Genomic DNA, 17409 nt, shown 5'->3' on the forward strand with positions numbered 1-17409 from the left:
TTATGTGAACTTTTAATTTTATCGAATAAGTAATTTTGATGCAAAAATTTTGAAAAATATGATTCATCCATAATTTTTTTAATTAATTTATCATAAATTAAAGTAAATTAATTAATTATTAATAACTAGTTAATATATTAAATTTCAAAAAAGCATTAACTTAGTTAAGTAGAATGGACCAAATAAAAAAAAATTATAGGCAATTGCTTATATATTCCGGTACGCGGGCAAGATTTTCAATTTTTTTATTTACTCATCTTAAAAGACTAATATTAAAAATATACTTTTAACGTTTCAAATTATTACGAATATATCACTAGAGTTAAATTATATTATTAGTGATCTGTTAGGAATAACTGTTATCTCTATAAAATTATTATTTTATTCTTTTAAATATATCTTTTATCATCACCAATTTTCTTATTTATCCTTAAATCAGAGTAAAAAATGTATTTTAATTTTTTTGAAAAAAATATACTCTTCTATTATCACAATTTTTTCTTATTTGCTCCTAAGTTAGAGGCAAAAGAGATATTTAATTTTTTTAACTCTGGTATAAATTTAACTCAGGTTTAATCCGAGATAACTTAACAGGTACTAACAGTGGGAGTATTATTAAATAACAGAGAAATATATTAGAGGTATACTGAAAAAGAAATATATCAGATATTTCAGAAGTTTTGAGGCGTATACAGGTAATTATACTAAAAAGTTAATTATGTTTATTTCAAGAGCTAATTTGTTAAAATTGTTAATTTACCAATATCACTCAAATAAAAGTAAAAAAAAAAAGAGGCTAAATTACATAAAACCTTTCTGTCAAAATCCGATTTTTTACTTTTCCTTCCTGTCATTTAGAAACCTACACTTTGTCTCCTTGTAAAATAAAAAATGTTCACTTTGTCCCCTACCGTTAGTAATCCGTTAGGGTTTAGTTTATAAAATATTATTATATTTTTTTTTATGTCAAAAATGCCCTCAGCCTTCTCTTCTGTGAACATGATGGGAGGCAAAATGGTGAGGGGCAAAATAATCATTTTATCATCATAGTTCACATCGTACCCCTTGTGAATATTTTTTATTTTACAAGGAGGCAAAGTGTAGGTTTTTAAATGACAGGGGAAGTGAAAAATTGGGTTTTGAGTCTTTTGACGGGTGGATTTTTTGTAATTTAGCAAAAAAAAAAAAGAAATACATGAGGTTGAGGGCCCCAGTCCAAAATACCTATAAGTAGGGGGTTTCCATGCAATTTTACCCCTAACTTTACTTAATCGTACACTTTCCCCTTTTCTCCTGTCTCGAATAAAAGAGGGAGCTTTGCCCCGCGTCTCTCTCTCTCTCTCTCTCTCTTCGCGATTCGATGATGGTGTCGCCTCACTCCCACTCCCCGCCGCCTCTCCCGCTCCCCTAAACCCCAACCCCAGCCGAGACCTCTCCCCGATTCCGGTAAGATTCGTATCATAATCCTCAATTTTTGGTTTTGATTCGTGTTGTGTCTGTGTGTCTGTGATCCGATCCGCGTTTTCGCGGCGAAATTTGGTGAATTGTGGGTTTGGGATCGGAATTTAGGGTTTTTTTTTTCCAAAAAAAAAGTTCGTGTAGCTTTTTGATTTCGTGATCTTGGGGTTTTGGATGAGGTCGGGAGGGCGGGTTGGTTGTGGTGATTGGTGCTGGGTGTAGGATTAGGGTTTCTAGGGTTTCTGGCCTTTTAGGGTTTGTAGGGGGCCTTTTGGGGTTGACTTATTGCATGTGAGTGATGAGATATGTTGAAGCTGGGGAGAATGGATCTATTGATCTTGTTGGTGTATCTTGTGATTTAGAGTGTATTAGCTGCTATTTTCGCTCTGTTTCATAATTAGGGATAAGTGGTTTTACTAATAATAGTTAAAAATGGAAGCTTGCTATATTGTTTGAGAAGATAACGTGCTGTTGATGCTGTGAAAGAGTTTTAGTGCTTGGGAGATTTTATAACCAGGGCTTTGTTTGGTGCCTATTAATTCGGAAATGAAGTCGAGGAGTTAGAAATTAGGTAAGATATTTCATGTGCTAGTTACCAATTGTTGGTTAGTAGTTCAATTTTTAGTTTAATGAGACTTTTCAGGGGGAAAGGTCATAACTTTTGAACTTACTAGTTTACACCATCTTTAGTTCTTTTGAGTGCCTAATCGATGTAGTGGGGAGAAGTAAACAGTTGGGCTCATGCATACCATATTCTCTAGGATAAATTTTTAAAAATCTTTTGGGTTTGAAGCCAAAAGGGCACAATTTTATGGTTTTGTGAAATCCCTGCGGATATAGCAATAAAAATGAGGGGATTGTTAATATTCTTTGTTTTGTTTAATAGGCATTTTCCAGCCTTTTTTTAAGCACTATTAGTTTCCCAAAATATATGTAACTTGCTGCCAGACCAATTATGCCTTGGTGAATTAACTTGTAAGATTTGCATGTTTGCATGTTCTTAAAGATTTCAACACCATAGTCTTGTTATTGCATGCTGTATTTTAGTTGCTTATTTGTTTAAACTATTTTCCCTCACCATTCCTTTCATTTTTGACTCTTTATTTCTCTAGTCCATTTTTTGATTTTGTGTCTATCAGTAGGTCGTCCTTTCTAATGGGGTCTACATGGAATGATATTCCCTTGTTTCTTTTAATTTCGTTGGAAACAATTACATATTGTTCCCCAAATTTGATCTGGATTTCAGTTTTGTCCTTAGTTGTTTTAAACAATGTAGTGTAGTGTGACCTGCATAACAAGTATGCCTTTCCACTAGTCCTTTGTCTGAAGAAGTGCCATGTTGTTAATGTCTTTGCACTTTTCTTTGTTAGAAGAAAAATTATGAGGATGAGATTTAAACAAAAGCCAAAATTTAGGGTGAAAATTGAAATCAAGGTTGAATTCCAAGTGAAGGTTGAATTTCTGACAACGACTAACTTAAGCCTTGGTCAAATTATAAGGACTAATTTCGTAATTAGCCCACTTCTTTCTTTCTATTTAATGGGATCAGCTTGGCTCCTTGCAATCCTTGATTTAACTTGCTAAGTCTGAACATCGAGACAAGCTGAATGTTATGATAATCGCCAATTTCAGTTCCAAACTTTCTTTTGCTTTTAATCGGTGGAAGTTATATGAGATTTGTAAAGACACAAATATTTAACATGCATATGCCGCAATGGGTGATCTGTTCAATTAGTAACATAGGATATGCCTCTCATAACTTGGAAAAAGTTTACAAACAATCAAGCTTCACCGTTGATTTATGTCCCCCAAAAATATTGTTGATGGGTTGTTCACATTATGCTACTGGCCTATGTGGGATACTAGGCATCTCAAGCTTCTGTGCTCATGCAGGTAGAGCAAATATATATATGTCAGAGGCCATACCAATAGGTTGAGTACAGCTCATCATGAGTAGCTATTGGATGTGCTTAAGCCTCCTGATCGCCCATAGAAATGCCTTGCCATCAGTAGATATGATTTTCTTTCAAAAATCGAGAAAAAGAATTGCACAAACAACTGACCAGCATATATCGCTGGTCCTTAAGAAAGTTCCGCTCATGAGTTCACTTTGTTAGCCATTTTCTACAGTCTGAAATATCAACTTCGAGCTCTGTATGTTCTTTTCTTCTAATTGTTTAATTTGTAGTTTTATTTTGAATTCGAAGTCTTTTATTGTCCTTTATTTTTTTAGTGCATGACCTTCTGATGCATTTTGAACGTTGTAGCTCTGCTCATTCTGCATGCACTTAAACCTATTGATATATGACAAATCCTTGTCTATTTCACTAGGAATTTCTCATCATGGATGCTACTCAATCAGTTGCCACACTGATTGATTCAACCACCTCAAAGATACAACAGCTTCAGTATGCAATTGCTCAACTTGAAAGTCATAGCGCTGTATCTCTGAATGTGAAATGGAAACAGCTTGAAGAGCATTTTCATGGTCTTGAGAAATCATTAAAAGAAAGATTTAACGAGTTGGAAGATCAGGAAAAGGAGTATGCAAATGAAGTCACAGAGACTGAGGAGATGTTGGAGAACCGTGAAGCCGTGGTAGTTGCTAAGGAGCTTGCTTCATTGGATCGGCTTCAAATAAAAAGAGATGCCGCACTATCTGAGATATTTGACAAGTACAAAAGCAATGGTGTGGTTGATGCTTCTTCTAAAGAAAACCCAGATGCTAACTCATCCAAAACTGACTTGGTAGATGGCAAAAATACTGAAAATTGCAATACAGACATAAGCCCTAACTCAGTACTGATGTCTCTGTGTGAGAAAATGGATGCCGAAGGACTTCACAAATATATATCAGACAACCGCAAGAACTTGGCATCCATTCGTGAAGAAATTCCTCTGGCTCTCAAAGGTGCACGTGACCCTTTTGCCCTTGTGCTGAACTCGTTGAAGGACTTCTACTCTGGAGAAATATTAGGGTTAGACGGAAAGAAAGATGGTAGCCTTCTGGGTTTACGTAGAACTTGTCTCATGTTAATGGAGTCCCTTGGCTCACTCTTTGATACTTCAATGGCTGCATTAAATATTAAAGAGCAAGCTAAGGCGATTGCTTTAGAGTGGAAGCCAAAGTTAGATACTCTTGACATTGATGCTAGTAGTGGAAATTCGCTAGAAGCGCATGCATTTCTCCAACTTTTAGCTACTTTTGGACTTTCATCTGAGTTTGATGAAGAGGAAATATTCAAATTGATCCCATGTGTTAGCAGGCGTCGTCAAATAGCGGAGCTATGTCGATCACTTGGGATATCACATAAGATGCAAGGTTGGGCTTGTACTAAGTTTAGCTATACATATTATCTCCGTATGGAAGCTATTTATCAATGTTTATTTTCAAATCTGATGTCTTCTTACCTACTTCTCATCATAAACTTCCACTAATTTTTAAAAGATAGTAACATGCAAATACGAGATCTGAAATTTATTCTTGTTATACTTGATTGTGGTTTTCAAGATTTTAAGACCCTAGTTAAATAATATTTCAGACGTCGGTGTAATTTGCATGATCATTTAGTTACATATTTTGTAGTTTAGATCTTGGTCTGCTCTTTATTCATTTCATGTCTATGTTTTCTAATATAATATGAACCTCTAAAAACTACTTTTTACTGCTGTCCAAACTTCCTCCAGTTTAATATGTGACCAAGCTTTACATATTAGGAAGTATTAATGAAAGAAAAGAGAAAATATTGTGAGGTGCATTCTTTGTTTTATGGCCAGCTTCTAGCAGCTCATGTTAGTGCTTTGTGCTGGTTCATTTGTCTTATTAAATGGCCATTTTGTGGTTTTTGACTTCAGTTGAGATAATGTTAAGGGCGCCAAAAGCTTGTACTTTCTTTCCTAGTTTTGCTCTGAAGATTAAGCATACAAGGAAATATGATGTGGTTGGTCCTGGACAATTTAATTTTACTTTGTTGTCGCAAACTTGTTGCAACTTGATTCAAAAGCCTTAATATTACACCATTTTTCTGGTAATTCTTATTCTAATTGTTTTCACTCTTGACCTTGTCTATTTTTTTTTTCCTAGTTCTTGGGGAAATTTTTTTTTTCAAATTCATTTTTAAACTTGATCCTTTTCTCTTTTTATTGTTTAAATGCCTTGTCACTCTCTTTTTAACTTTTAGGTGTGATAGAAGTTCTGGTGAATACTGGGAGGCAAATAGATGCCATTAATCTGGCATATGCATTTGGATTGACAGAGCAATTCGCACCCGTGCCTTTGCTGAAATCGTATTTGAAAGAGGCGAGGAAGACGCCACATGCCAAAGCTGGAAACATGTCCCCTGGGGCTCAGGTAGTCTTTTTTGTCTTTTTCTATTTTGTTGCAGCTTTACTATCAAATAAGTTATCATGCTGTTTCTTAAATTCTGGCCGTTGCGGCATTTGGCTTCTATATATCTACAGGACAGTTCACTAAGTGATTTTCCAGACTGTAGAACTCCATAGTCTAGAACATTTAAAACACGTGCTTTGATTGCTTCATTGTTTCATTGTGCCATTTAGAATCTTCTTGCTTGATCTGAGGTCTTTCATCCACAGGGATTCAAATTCAAACCAAGTAAATCTAATACAGCTTCTCGTTCATGCTTGTTTTACGCTAAAACTCAATTAACTTCTGTTGCTATGGTATAAGGATGTGTCCAGAATATAAACTGTTAAGCGAGCTGCTGGTATGAGGTTATGAGAACTTGATTGATTTCAGCAAACTGAAAACACACTGTTTACAGCGTCAGACGTGAACAGGCCAATGTTTATTTTTAGCCACTTTATTGTTTGTACTCAACTTCTACAAACTTGTTCTACTGTGCAAATGCAATTTTGACATTGTGAGATTCCCAAATATCACGAGTTTTTAGATGTTCGACCTATTTAGAGACTCGCTCGTAGTTTTTGTGTACCACATCGCGGTAATTTCCGTGTCTCATAAGTTTTTAGATGCTCGCCCTATTTAGTTTCTTGTCACTAATATTCTAATTTTAACTTGTTCTTGGATTTTATTTTTTTTTCAAGCTATAGTGGCAATCACCTTTACATTAACAAATTCTTCGTTATAGAATGAGACGAACGAACGCGAGCTATCCGCGCTAAAATCTGTGCTCAAGTCCATCGAGGACCACAATCTCGCAGACCAATACCCGCCCGAACCGCTTCAGAAACGAGTCGCCCAGCTGGAGAAAGCCAAAGCAGACAAAAGAAGAGCCGTCGAAGCCGCGAAGCCGCAATCCAAGCGGGCCCGCGCCAGCGGCACCGTCCACAACCCCCGCGCGCCGAACAACTTCCCGAACAACTTCCCCGACAAAAGCTTCTATCCGACCACCCCTGAACGGTACCCATACCCTTACAATAGGCAATATGTGTACCCGATCGAACCCCATCATCCGACTATGATGAGTTCCGCTCCGTACGCTCTCTCTCCTAGCCACACTACTTATTACGGAAATGGGTACCCGGTTCAGTATCAACCTGCTTATTTACACTAATGGAGAGAGAGAGAGAGAGAGAGAGAGAGAGAGAAACAGATTATGTGTGATATTAGTTTCCTAACTGCTAGGTTTGAACCAGTTGGGTGTTCTACTATTTCTGTTTATTGTGTTCTATAGCCATGTTGTGTGTGATGATGATACCCCTTATGTTGTTTAATCCTGGTGACTAATGTTTAGATGTAACTTCTAATGTTTAGTTATTATAACACTGCTCCTATTTTCTAATTTTTCGCCATTTTCCTTTCTCCTTTTCATGCTTTGCTCCATAAATTTTCCGCTGTGAAAGTTTTGCTTGATTTGCTTCTTCTTATATCTTCGGTTTTTATTCGCTCAGTATTGAATCGTATTGTTTTATGTCCTGAACTCTTAGCTGTTTCTCCTTCCATCGCATCTTTACTTACAATTCGAAAGCTCAAATATGAAAATGTTTTGCTTATTTTTGTAATTTTTTCTGCTAAGGTCTTTGTCGATGTCAATGTCGCTGTCGTTCTGTTAAGAGAATAATATGAAATTTTACTATTGGGTTTGGTCAAGCGAAGAATGTACTAACAAATTAAATATAGAAAGCTTAACTCTACCTGCAGTTTATTTAATTCATTTGCATTAAGACTTGGAATACATTCTGGAACATTCTAACATTATTAGTGTTATTAGTGCGCCGTTCACTTGAAACGAACTTTATATTATTTGATTATTTGCTGCATCCTCAATCTGATTTGAGCTCTTCGCCACCGCTGTCGCCGTCATTGTCGCCGCTATTCGATCCTCCACCGGCCTGATACTCACGACGGCCGCGTCGGTCGCTGCCGCTAACCTCTCCGCGATTTTGGCCTCACTCACACAACCCTCAACCCTCATAGCTTCATACCACCCATCACCCCAACCACCTCCGCGGCCACCGCAAACTTTAGAAAACTTTTGATTTGTTATCTGGGGCACTCTATTTGCGTCGTTGCGATTCGAACACTCATATGTTGATAGCTCAGCTCTGGCGCATAAGAGCTCTAGCTGCAGGCTGTGAAGGCGGTGTTCGTAGAGCGAGACGACCCCCGCGGCCCCGAACACGCGGTCGCGGAGCTGCATGGAGGCCTCGTAGGCGAGCGAGTCGGTGGCCGCAGGCCGGCGCTCCGGTGGGAGCTCCTCGAGGAGCCTTTGGACGTTGCCGACGCCATAGACGCGTCGGACGATCGCGAAGCGGTTCGGCTGGCTCGGCGGGAAGCACGGCGCGAACACGCAGCCCGGACGGCACCCCCTGCGCAGCTGCCTGCAAGCAGTGCACGGATGGACGATGGCCGGCCGGCCAGCAGCCGCGGCGACGCCACCTGCTAATGCTGAGTTGGCGGCGGCCTCATTCGCCATTTGTCCCTTTGCAATCTCAATAAAAAAAAAGTTATAGTTGAGGAATCTTCATACACTTCTCCTTTTTTATGATAAAAATATATACAATGTATCTAAATTATATAGATCTGAATCATCTATCCAAACTTCTAAAAATTTAATTTTACTATCCAATCTTTTAATTTATTTGATTTGAACCAGTTAACAGCACTTTAACTTTAAAAATTAAACTAATAATTACTTTAATGAATTTGTAGTTACAAAAAATTATATTTAGTATACAAATTAAATCTGTATGAATTTTTAAGTCAAACTGCCGCGCGTTGATGGCCTCAAATCAAACAAATTAAAAGGTTTGATAGTAAAGTATGAAGTTTAAAGTGTGAAACTTGATAAAATTATTGATTAATTTAGTAATATTCTCAATTTATTTAGCCAAAATCACCCAATTCTGAAAAGAAAAAAAAATCAAAAATTGAGGGTGCTTCCAATTAAAAAAGTTATAGTTGAGGGAATCACCCAACATTTTTATCCAACTAAACTTATGAGACTATATTTCAAATTGAGATCAAACTTAACTTAGTACCAAAGTCCTAATTAACTCAAAATATTGTAATAATATCATAATATTTGAATATGCATAGTGGGGGAGAGAGAGAGATAGAGATTGAAAACTGTCACATTAGATCAGAAAGCAAAACCAAAAAAAACAAAGAAATAAAAAAAAAAATTCTAAAAATAATGTTAAAAAAACTTCCTCATTCCATCAATGAGAGAGATTAAAACACAATTTGAAATCTAATTAGTAATTTGTCATATATATATATATATAATATAATATATATATATATATATATATATATATATAAGGAACTTTTTTTTTTTTGTTTTTACCTACTTGTTCTCTGATCCCAACTCCCTTGTAGTTTTCTCTGACCACCTTTTCTCTCTCCTATTTTCAGGATATATATATATATATATATATATAGAGAGAGAGAGAGAGAGAGGGTACTTGAAGAAGGAATATATATATATAGAGAGAGAAAGAAAGATGAGCTCACCGACCATCCCTAGAGCAAGTAGCAAAGGATTTGGTGGTTGATATTCGAGATCCAAGTTCGAATCCCAGTTGATTCACATTTCTCGCTAAGTTTATTTCTAAATGAAATAAACGAAGCGGGTAGCGTGGTACCTATCTCTTACAAAAAAAAGAAAAAAAAAGAAAAAAAAAAGATGAGCTCCTATACTTTTATTATAATTAAGCTTATAAGCTTAACGTGCTTGTGACTTTTTAGTTGTCGTATTTTTTCAAGATTCGTACAGTATTAATAAAGAGGACTTAACAGGAAATATCGTTTATAGTGCTGCACGGATTTTGAGATGATCTGACGGTTAAAAGGTCACAAGCACAAATACTTTTGTACTTTTAAAAGTATATGAGCTCAACTCTCTCTCTCTCTCTCTCTATATATATATATAGGATGTAAGAGGGTGGGTAATTTTAAGATCTTCAGTAATTTTTTTTAACAAAGCATTTGGTAACATTTTTTTCATAATATGATTTTGATTTTCAAATTGAATTTTCTAAGAATAGAGACCTAAAATCAGAAAATAATTCTACAAAATCACTTCAGAAAAATGACTTTTCATCTAAACTCAGCTAAATATTTTAATCAAAACTAATTCTCTGGACTAAAATAAATTATGGAGAAATTATTTTTCTGTCTTGTGTTGGATGCAGTGTATGTTGAAATGTTATTTGTTTAGTGGGAGAGTGAAATTAATAAAGCCAACCTAGTATACATAAGTACATTAATTATTTCATTAAATGAGTGAAAATATTAAGATTTGTTTCTCATTCTCCCTTTATTTAAATTAGCTCTAAATTTTTTTAATTGGATTAGTTGTGACATTTCAATTTGTTAAATAATGCAGAATAATATTTTATATTTAACATTTTCTCTCATGTATGTACTCGAGACTATTTTTGTTATATAACTTATGTTTGGTTTTCTAAAAAAATATTCTATAAATAATTTTCTCGCTGAAAAAAAAAATTTTCGTTCGTTCGTTTGGTTTCAAAATTAAGTAGTTTTTGTGAGAAATTTTTTTAAAAAAATTTGTTAAAAAAGTAGTAATTTTATTTTCTGAATTTATTTTTATCCAAAACATATTCATGGCTTTTCCCTCATTTACTCCTGGTTACTAGTCAAAATTTCAAATATATTCAAAATTACCAAAATACCCTTCTATGCACCAAATTTCATGCCGGATTTCTGAAAATCAACAAGGGCAATTTTGTCAACTAAGCGCATATTGGGCATTATTATTGATGTTTTGGAGGGTATATTAGATATTATCCCAAATAAAAATAATAAAAAAAGGGCCAATTTGTATAAAAAAAATCTACTAGTTTTGAGTTTTTGCAAAAGAGTGCTATCTTTTTCGATTTTTATAAGAATATTTTGGTAAATTTGCTAAAAATTCGGTCCGAATCTGCAAAATCGATAAAAGTGACCTACTTTTGCAAAAACGCAAAACTAGTGAATTTTTTATACAAATTGGCCTAAAAAGAAATAAAATAAAATTGAGGGGGTCGATTTCAAAATACTTTTATAGCTGAGGGGTCTCCATGAGTTTTATCTTATATTTCTTTCTTTTCTTTTCCTTTTTTTTTTTTTTCTCCTCTTTTGTTTGAGCGCGCACCCCAAAATGGAGCTCCATTTCTCCCCAATCATGGCGAAAACAAGCTTTCCCCTGTTAAATCTCCCCTCAAAATCCATCAAAATCTCCTCAATCCCAAAATTCCGCTCTGGGTTTTCTAATCCCAACCCCAAAATCAAGTTTCCAAGCAAAAAAATCTGTTCTTGCGGATTAAACACCCGTTTGGTAGATGAAAATGGTGTTGCGGATCAAAAGGAGCTCACTCCTCAGTGGGAATTGGAGTTCTTGGGCGAGATCAAACCCTCCCAATCCAATGATTCTACTACTAATAATAATACGAAGAAGAAGAAGAAGAAGCTCCCGGAGAAGTCGAGGTTGCTCGATGAAACCGACACCATGGATTGGTGTGTGAGGGCGAGGAGAGTTGCGCTGCGCAGCATAGAATCGAGGGGTTTGAGTCGCTCGATGGAGCGGATCGTGAGTTCGAAGAAAACGAAGGACAAGAAGAAGAAGAAGAAGAGTAGTGATATGATCAAAGGGAGTAAAAAGGACAGGGTTAGTAGAGAAGAAGAGATTCTGGAAGAGGTATTTGATGATATTGATGATGTAGAGCTCAGTGAATTGAGTTTGGAGCATGAGAATAAGTATGGTGAGCTCAAGAGTAGGATAGCTCAATTCGCAGATGGGGTGTTCGACGAAAAGTCCAAGAGATCGAGAGCGGTGTTTGTCGAGAAACTGTCGCAATTATCAGGACCCACTGATCGGAAGAAGGAGATTTCTCTAAATAAAGAGATTGTTGATTCGCAAACGGCCGAAGAAGTGCTAGAAGTGGCGGCCGAGACGGTCGCGGCCGTGGCCAAAGGACTCAGCCCTTCGCCGCTCACGCCGTTGAACATTGCCACCGCTCTCCACCGTATAGCCAAGAACATGGAGAAGGTCTCGATGACTAGGTCTGGAAGGTTGGCGTTTGCTAGGCAGAGGGAGATGTCGATGCTCGTCGGTATAGCGATGAACGCTCTGCCCGATTGCTCGGCCCAAGGCGTGTCGAACATTACGTGGGCACTGTCGAAAATCGGCGGCGAGCTTCTTTATTTGTCAGAGATGGACCGGATTGCGGAGGTGGCGGCGACCAAGATTGACGAATTCAATGCACAGAATGTGGCGAACGTGGCGGGAGCATTCGCATCGATGCGGCACGCAGCCCCGCAGCTTTTCGCGGGCTTGGCTGAGAGAGCAGCCCAGTTAGTCCGCACTTTCAGGGAGCAAGAGATTGCTCAGTTGTTGTGGGGTTTTGCATCGTTAAATGAGTGTCCCGTTCCTTTACTCGATGCTCTCGATGTTGCTTTCAAGGACAGGTCAGGCCTCAAATGCTGCATAAGAGAGAGTTCGAATGAGGAAGATGACATGAGCGGCGATCCCGAAACAACGGAAGGTATTCTAAACTTTAGTAGGGATCAGCTGGGGAATATAGCTTGGTCGTATGCTGTTCTAGGGCAAATGGATCGTCGGTTCTTCTCTCTAGTGTGGACTACTCTAAGCGAATTTGAAGAGCAAAGGATCTCGGAGCAATATAGAGAAGATATCATGTTTGTCTCGCAAATTTATATTGTGAACCAATGCCTGAAAATTGAGTATCCTCATCTTGGTTTATCATTAAAGAGTGATCTAGAAGAAAAAATATCGAGAACAGGAAAGACGAAGAGATTTAATCAGAAAACCACTTCTTCGTTTCAAAAAGAGGTTGGAAGGCTTTTAGTTAGCACGGGGCTTGAGTGGGTCAGAGAGTATGCAATCGAGGGGTATACAGTTGATGCCGTTGTGGTCGATCGAAGGCTCGCATTTGAGATTGATGGACCAACACATTTCTCGAGGAATTTGGGTATGCATTATTTTTTTTTATAATGATCCTATAGTTGCATTATGTGTGTATGTCTTATTTTGCTCAAATTAGTAGTTTATTCATTGGGAACTCGTGTTGTTGGTTCAATAGGTACGCCTCTAGGGCACACGATGCTAAAGCGGCGTTTCATTACCGCTGTGGGGTGGAAGCTTGTCTCTTTGTCTCTCCAAGAGGTAATTCATAATAGAATATAGGCTAAATTACGGAAAATCTCCCTGTCAAAACCCGATTTTTCACTTTCCCCCCCTCTGTCATTTAAAAACCTACACTTTGCCCCCTTATAAAATAAAAAATACTCACATAGGGGTACAGTGTGAACTGTGATGATAAAATGATCATTTTGCCCCTCACCATTTTGCCCCTTACAATGTTCACAGGAGAGAAGGTTGAGGCATTTTTGGCATAAAAAATATATAATAATATTTTATAAAAGGAATCCTAACGGTTTACTAACGACAGGGGGCGAAGTGAACATTTTTCATTTTACAAGGGCGGAAAGTGTCGGGTTTTAAATGACAGGGGGGAAAGTGAAAAATCGGATTTTGACATGAGTGTTTTATGTAATTTAGCCTAGAATATATTTCATACTTACTGCATCTATTTACTAATTGCTACAACTGAAAATATGAAATAACCAATCTATAGTTGCATGATAATCATTATACTTTTTCTTCTTGCTAGTTAAAAGTGCAGGAAAAAAAAAAGAATTTGCAAACTTTTGAAATTTTACTGAACTATGTGGGAAATTCAAGCTTGATCTTTCAGGCCAAGTTGAAGAAGTAACAGCGAAAACTTTAATGTTGCAAATGTTCTTTTCATAAGTTTACCTATCCGCCTAAAATTTCGATCTGTTCTTTTGTTGTATATAAGGTTAAATTTTATTTCTATCTGCAGATACTGGTGAAATATAATAATATAAAAAGAGAATAACTATAACTAAAACTAAAGAAATGGAGTTGATCCTTTTTTTATTGGTTTCTTAAAGATTCTATACCTTTGCATATATAGTTATCTCAGGCTACAAAACTATAGTGACAAATGCACTCCAGAAAAGAAATTCATTTTCTATCTATTCTATGCACGCTTTGATTTGAGGAGAAGTTTTATTAGTCTATGTGCGATAATTGTAGCAGTTACAGGTCTACTTGTATCTGAGCCTGTTTGGATGTCGTGACAAGCTATACGTTAATAACTTGTGTTTGGTAGGAGCTTCCTTTGGCGATTACTGCATAGGAGTTTGAGTTTAGTCCATCGTAACGTAAGTCGTGTCTTCAAACTCTGAGGTGATTTATCCTATCCTGAAAAATCAGGATAAGTCGCTTGTTGAGCTCAACTTTTAGACCACTTTCCACGCTACTCAGTATTCGGCAAATAGGCCGTGAGTGGGATAGAGGAGATGTGATGTACGAGTTGTTCTAGCATCCAAACAGCCCTTACCGATAATGGAATTCCAAGGGTTAGCTGGAATAGTAGTTCTAGGTTATTCCAGAACAACACCTTCCGACGCTATAGCGAGCGAACCTATTTGAGTTATGCCATTTTTCATGAGATTATGCCTTTACCACTTTCATAAACTCTCTGAATCTAACTCTATTTTCATCGAAAGTGCTGAGGAATTTGTGATTTAATTATAACATCATTTTGCCTGCGCAGTGGGAGGAGTTGCAGGGTGGTTTCAAGCAATTGGAGTATCTAAGGAGAATACTCGGCATTGACGCGGATCGCGATACAGTTGAAACACCACCATGAAATTTTAAGCAGGTGATTTGAAATTTTGGCTTGATCTTATTCCAAATCATTCTCTGTCAACTATCTGAACTTAGTCATTGTTTATTGTTAACTGCTCTCTTTATGATATGCTTTGTTCCTGCGTTTGGTAGAGATAAAAATGACTCGGCTAAAGCATAATGCTTAACCGAATAGGAATTCGATATGACTAACTAAAACAATGCTAGTGTTTGAAATCATATGTGTCCAACTCAAAAACAGGAAACTGATTGAGTATCGAAAACTGTAATATTTGTCCATGTTGTGCAAAAAAGGTTTAGAAATTTATCCGAAAATAGTGTATGAGAGTTTCAAATGACCTGGAGTGGATATAAAGGAACACCATTTCGGCTTGGACCCTCTTAGTTAGTTCATCTAAAGAGTGTTGATTGTGTAAAAGAGTGTCGCCGTAGCAAAAGCTTCAGATTAGAACTTCTGCTTTAAAGCCCAACTCTGCCCAAATCTACCAATCCACTAATAAAACATCAAAAGATAAGCCCTCTATTCACAAATGAGGGATTATTGAATTTTGGATACAGCTTGATATGAATAGGTTATCAAAAATTACAGTTTTCTATATACAGAATTTTCAATATTATACATCACATCTATTAGTTTATATTTGGTTAAAATATAGAAAATCTCATATAAATATTCTTTTTTTTTTTTTTTAAACTTTGCCCCTACGTTTTCACTTTCTCTCACCGACTTTCAAAAATGTACATTTTTTCCTCTTCAAATTTGAGAAATATTTTCAAAGAGTTATGGCGTTAATGCAGAGGGCGAACTGACCAAATTATCCTTTTTTATTCTATAAAAAATAATTTTTTAATACATTTTTATAAGGATATTTTTAGTATAAATTATAAAAAATGGACGAAGCAGCGATGAAACACCTTGACGGGTGGGGAGCTAAATGCATCAACTTGAAATTTCGATAGCGTGAAATATAGATTTTTGAATAGAGAAGTGCAAAAGCAGGTATTTATAGTCCTGTTACTGCATTTTAGCCTTTATATGATTCTGGACCTCTATAGTACTTCTTCTCCTCCTTTCTTCTTCTTCCTTTTTTTTTTTTTTTTTTTTTTTTTTCCCCTTTTTCTGTTTGAGGTCAACCACTTCAATTTTTAATAAGCAACTTGAATCCACTTTCATATTGATCATCAAATCATGAAATAAGGGGTAATTGGTATCTATTAAATTCCCTGATTGAAATAAAAAAGAAGGGGAATAAAAGAAGGAAGTTTCTCTTAAAAAGACACCAAGTTTTAATTCTAACAAGTACAGGGCCCGCGCTTCGCAGCGGGTAGATAGTGTTTCAGTTAATTAAAATATAAAATTATTAAAATTTTAAGATTAAAAGATTATAATTAATTAAAAAAACTTTAAAGTATTCTTATGTACATACAGAAAATAATGTTTTTATTAATATTTTCTTAACTTTCAATATCTGAAGAGTTAAATTATTTTAACAATTTTATATTTTAATTAACTCAAATTTTATCTACCCGCTGCGAAGCGCGGGCCCTGTACTTGTTANCTTTAAAGTATTCTTATGTACATACAGAAAATAATGTTTTTATTAATATTTTCTTAACTTTCAATATCTGAAGAGTTAAATTATTTTAACAATTTTATTTAAGAATTTAATCAAATTTAACAGTTTTGGAAACTATTCGATAAATAGTTTTTTAAATTAAAAAGTTAAAATTTGAGAACTTATTTCAAATTGTCGAAAAGGTAAAGATGTCTTTATCTTATTAAAATTAATTAATAAAAGAAGAAATTCTTATGTGCACATGATATGTATTAACATTTTATATACCGCAACTTATATTAGATGATAAATGTTTCGATATCAAAATTTATTTAAACATATGTGACTTACGAAGTTAATAATTTAAATTCTATTTAATGAATTAGATTTTTAAATCTCTATTAAAGGTTTGAAGTATGTGATATATGTACACATATACACTCAGTATACATATACACTCGGTGCAGAGAATGCTTAATATAATATACTCATAGTTTCAAAAGAAACAATAAATCTTTTCTTGCATTTAGTATATATATATATACTAATACTTCATGCACCATACAGTATATTAAATGATTAATAAAATATTTAATAATTAGTGCTGTAAAATAAAATATAATATAAAATACTTAAATAATTTATTGTATAATATAAATTTATGTTTGATATATATTTTAGAGCCGATTTACAGTGTAATTAAAACAGGAGTACAGGATGCCAATCGGGGCTTCCAAAGTGTGGCACTGCCACTAAGAATCTAAGATGGGATTCTCTATTTCTTATACAATCCCAACGTCTAGTAGATCCATCTTTGGGCGTGTTTGGTTCGCTTCTTTTTCATCCTGAAATTGGAATCGGAATGGGTGAATTCATTTGTGGGTGTTTGATATGCGGGAGTTCCATTCCGATTCCAATTCTCGAGTGGAATGGGAATCCCCCAATCACCTCNTAATAATTAGTGCTGTAAAATAAAATATAATATAAAATACTTAAATAATTTATTGTATAATATAAATTTATGTTTGATATATATTTTAGAGCTGATTTACAGTGTAACCTAAACCCTAAACCCTAAACCCCAATCGGGGCTTCTAAAGTGTGGCACTGCCACTAAGAATCTAAGATGGGATTCTCTATCTCTTATACAATCCTAACGTCTAGTAGATCCATCTTTATTTATTCATCCTACAAAATAACTCTCT

The 17409-nt window shown here is 35.6% G+C and overlaps 3 protein-coding genes across 3 annotated transcripts; 2 read left to right on the forward strand and 1 right to left on the reverse strand.

Annotated features, from left to right (window-relative positions):
• LOC109725665 (FRIGIDA-like protein 3) lies at positions 1286-7233 on the forward strand. The gene is made up of 4 exons (XM_020254938.1): positions 1286-1446; positions 3790-4780; positions 5640-5809; positions 6570-7233. The coding sequence occupies exons 2-4, from the start codon at positions 3802-3804 to the stop codon at positions 6993-6995; spliced, it is 1575 nt and encodes a 524-aa protein (XP_020110527.1). The 5' UTR covers positions 1286-1446; positions 3790-3801; the 3' UTR covers positions 6996-7233.
• LOC109726029 (LOB domain-containing protein 6-like) lies at positions 7677-8396 on the reverse strand. The gene has a single exon (XM_020255460.1). The coding sequence runs from the start codon at positions 8355-8357 to the stop codon at positions 7677-7679; it is 681 nt and encodes a 226-aa protein (XP_020111049.1). The 5' UTR covers positions 8358-8396.
• LOC109725886 (RAP domain-containing protein, chloroplastic) lies at positions 11002-14963 on the forward strand. Its single transcript, XM_020255283.1, has 3 exons — positions 11002-12879; positions 12991-13073; positions 14554-14963. The coding sequence occupies exons 1-3, from the start codon at positions 11049-11051 to the stop codon at positions 14647-14649; spliced, it is 2010 nt and encodes a 669-aa protein (XP_020110872.1). The 5' UTR covers positions 11002-11048; the 3' UTR covers positions 14650-14963.

This window comes from Ananas comosus, linkage group 20, assembly GCF_001540865.1.
Source record: "Ananas comosus cultivar F153 linkage group 20, ASM154086v1, whole genome shotgun sequence".
Taxonomy (NCBI): Eukaryota; Viridiplantae; Streptophyta; class Magnoliopsida; order Poales; family Bromeliaceae; genus Ananas; species Ananas comosus.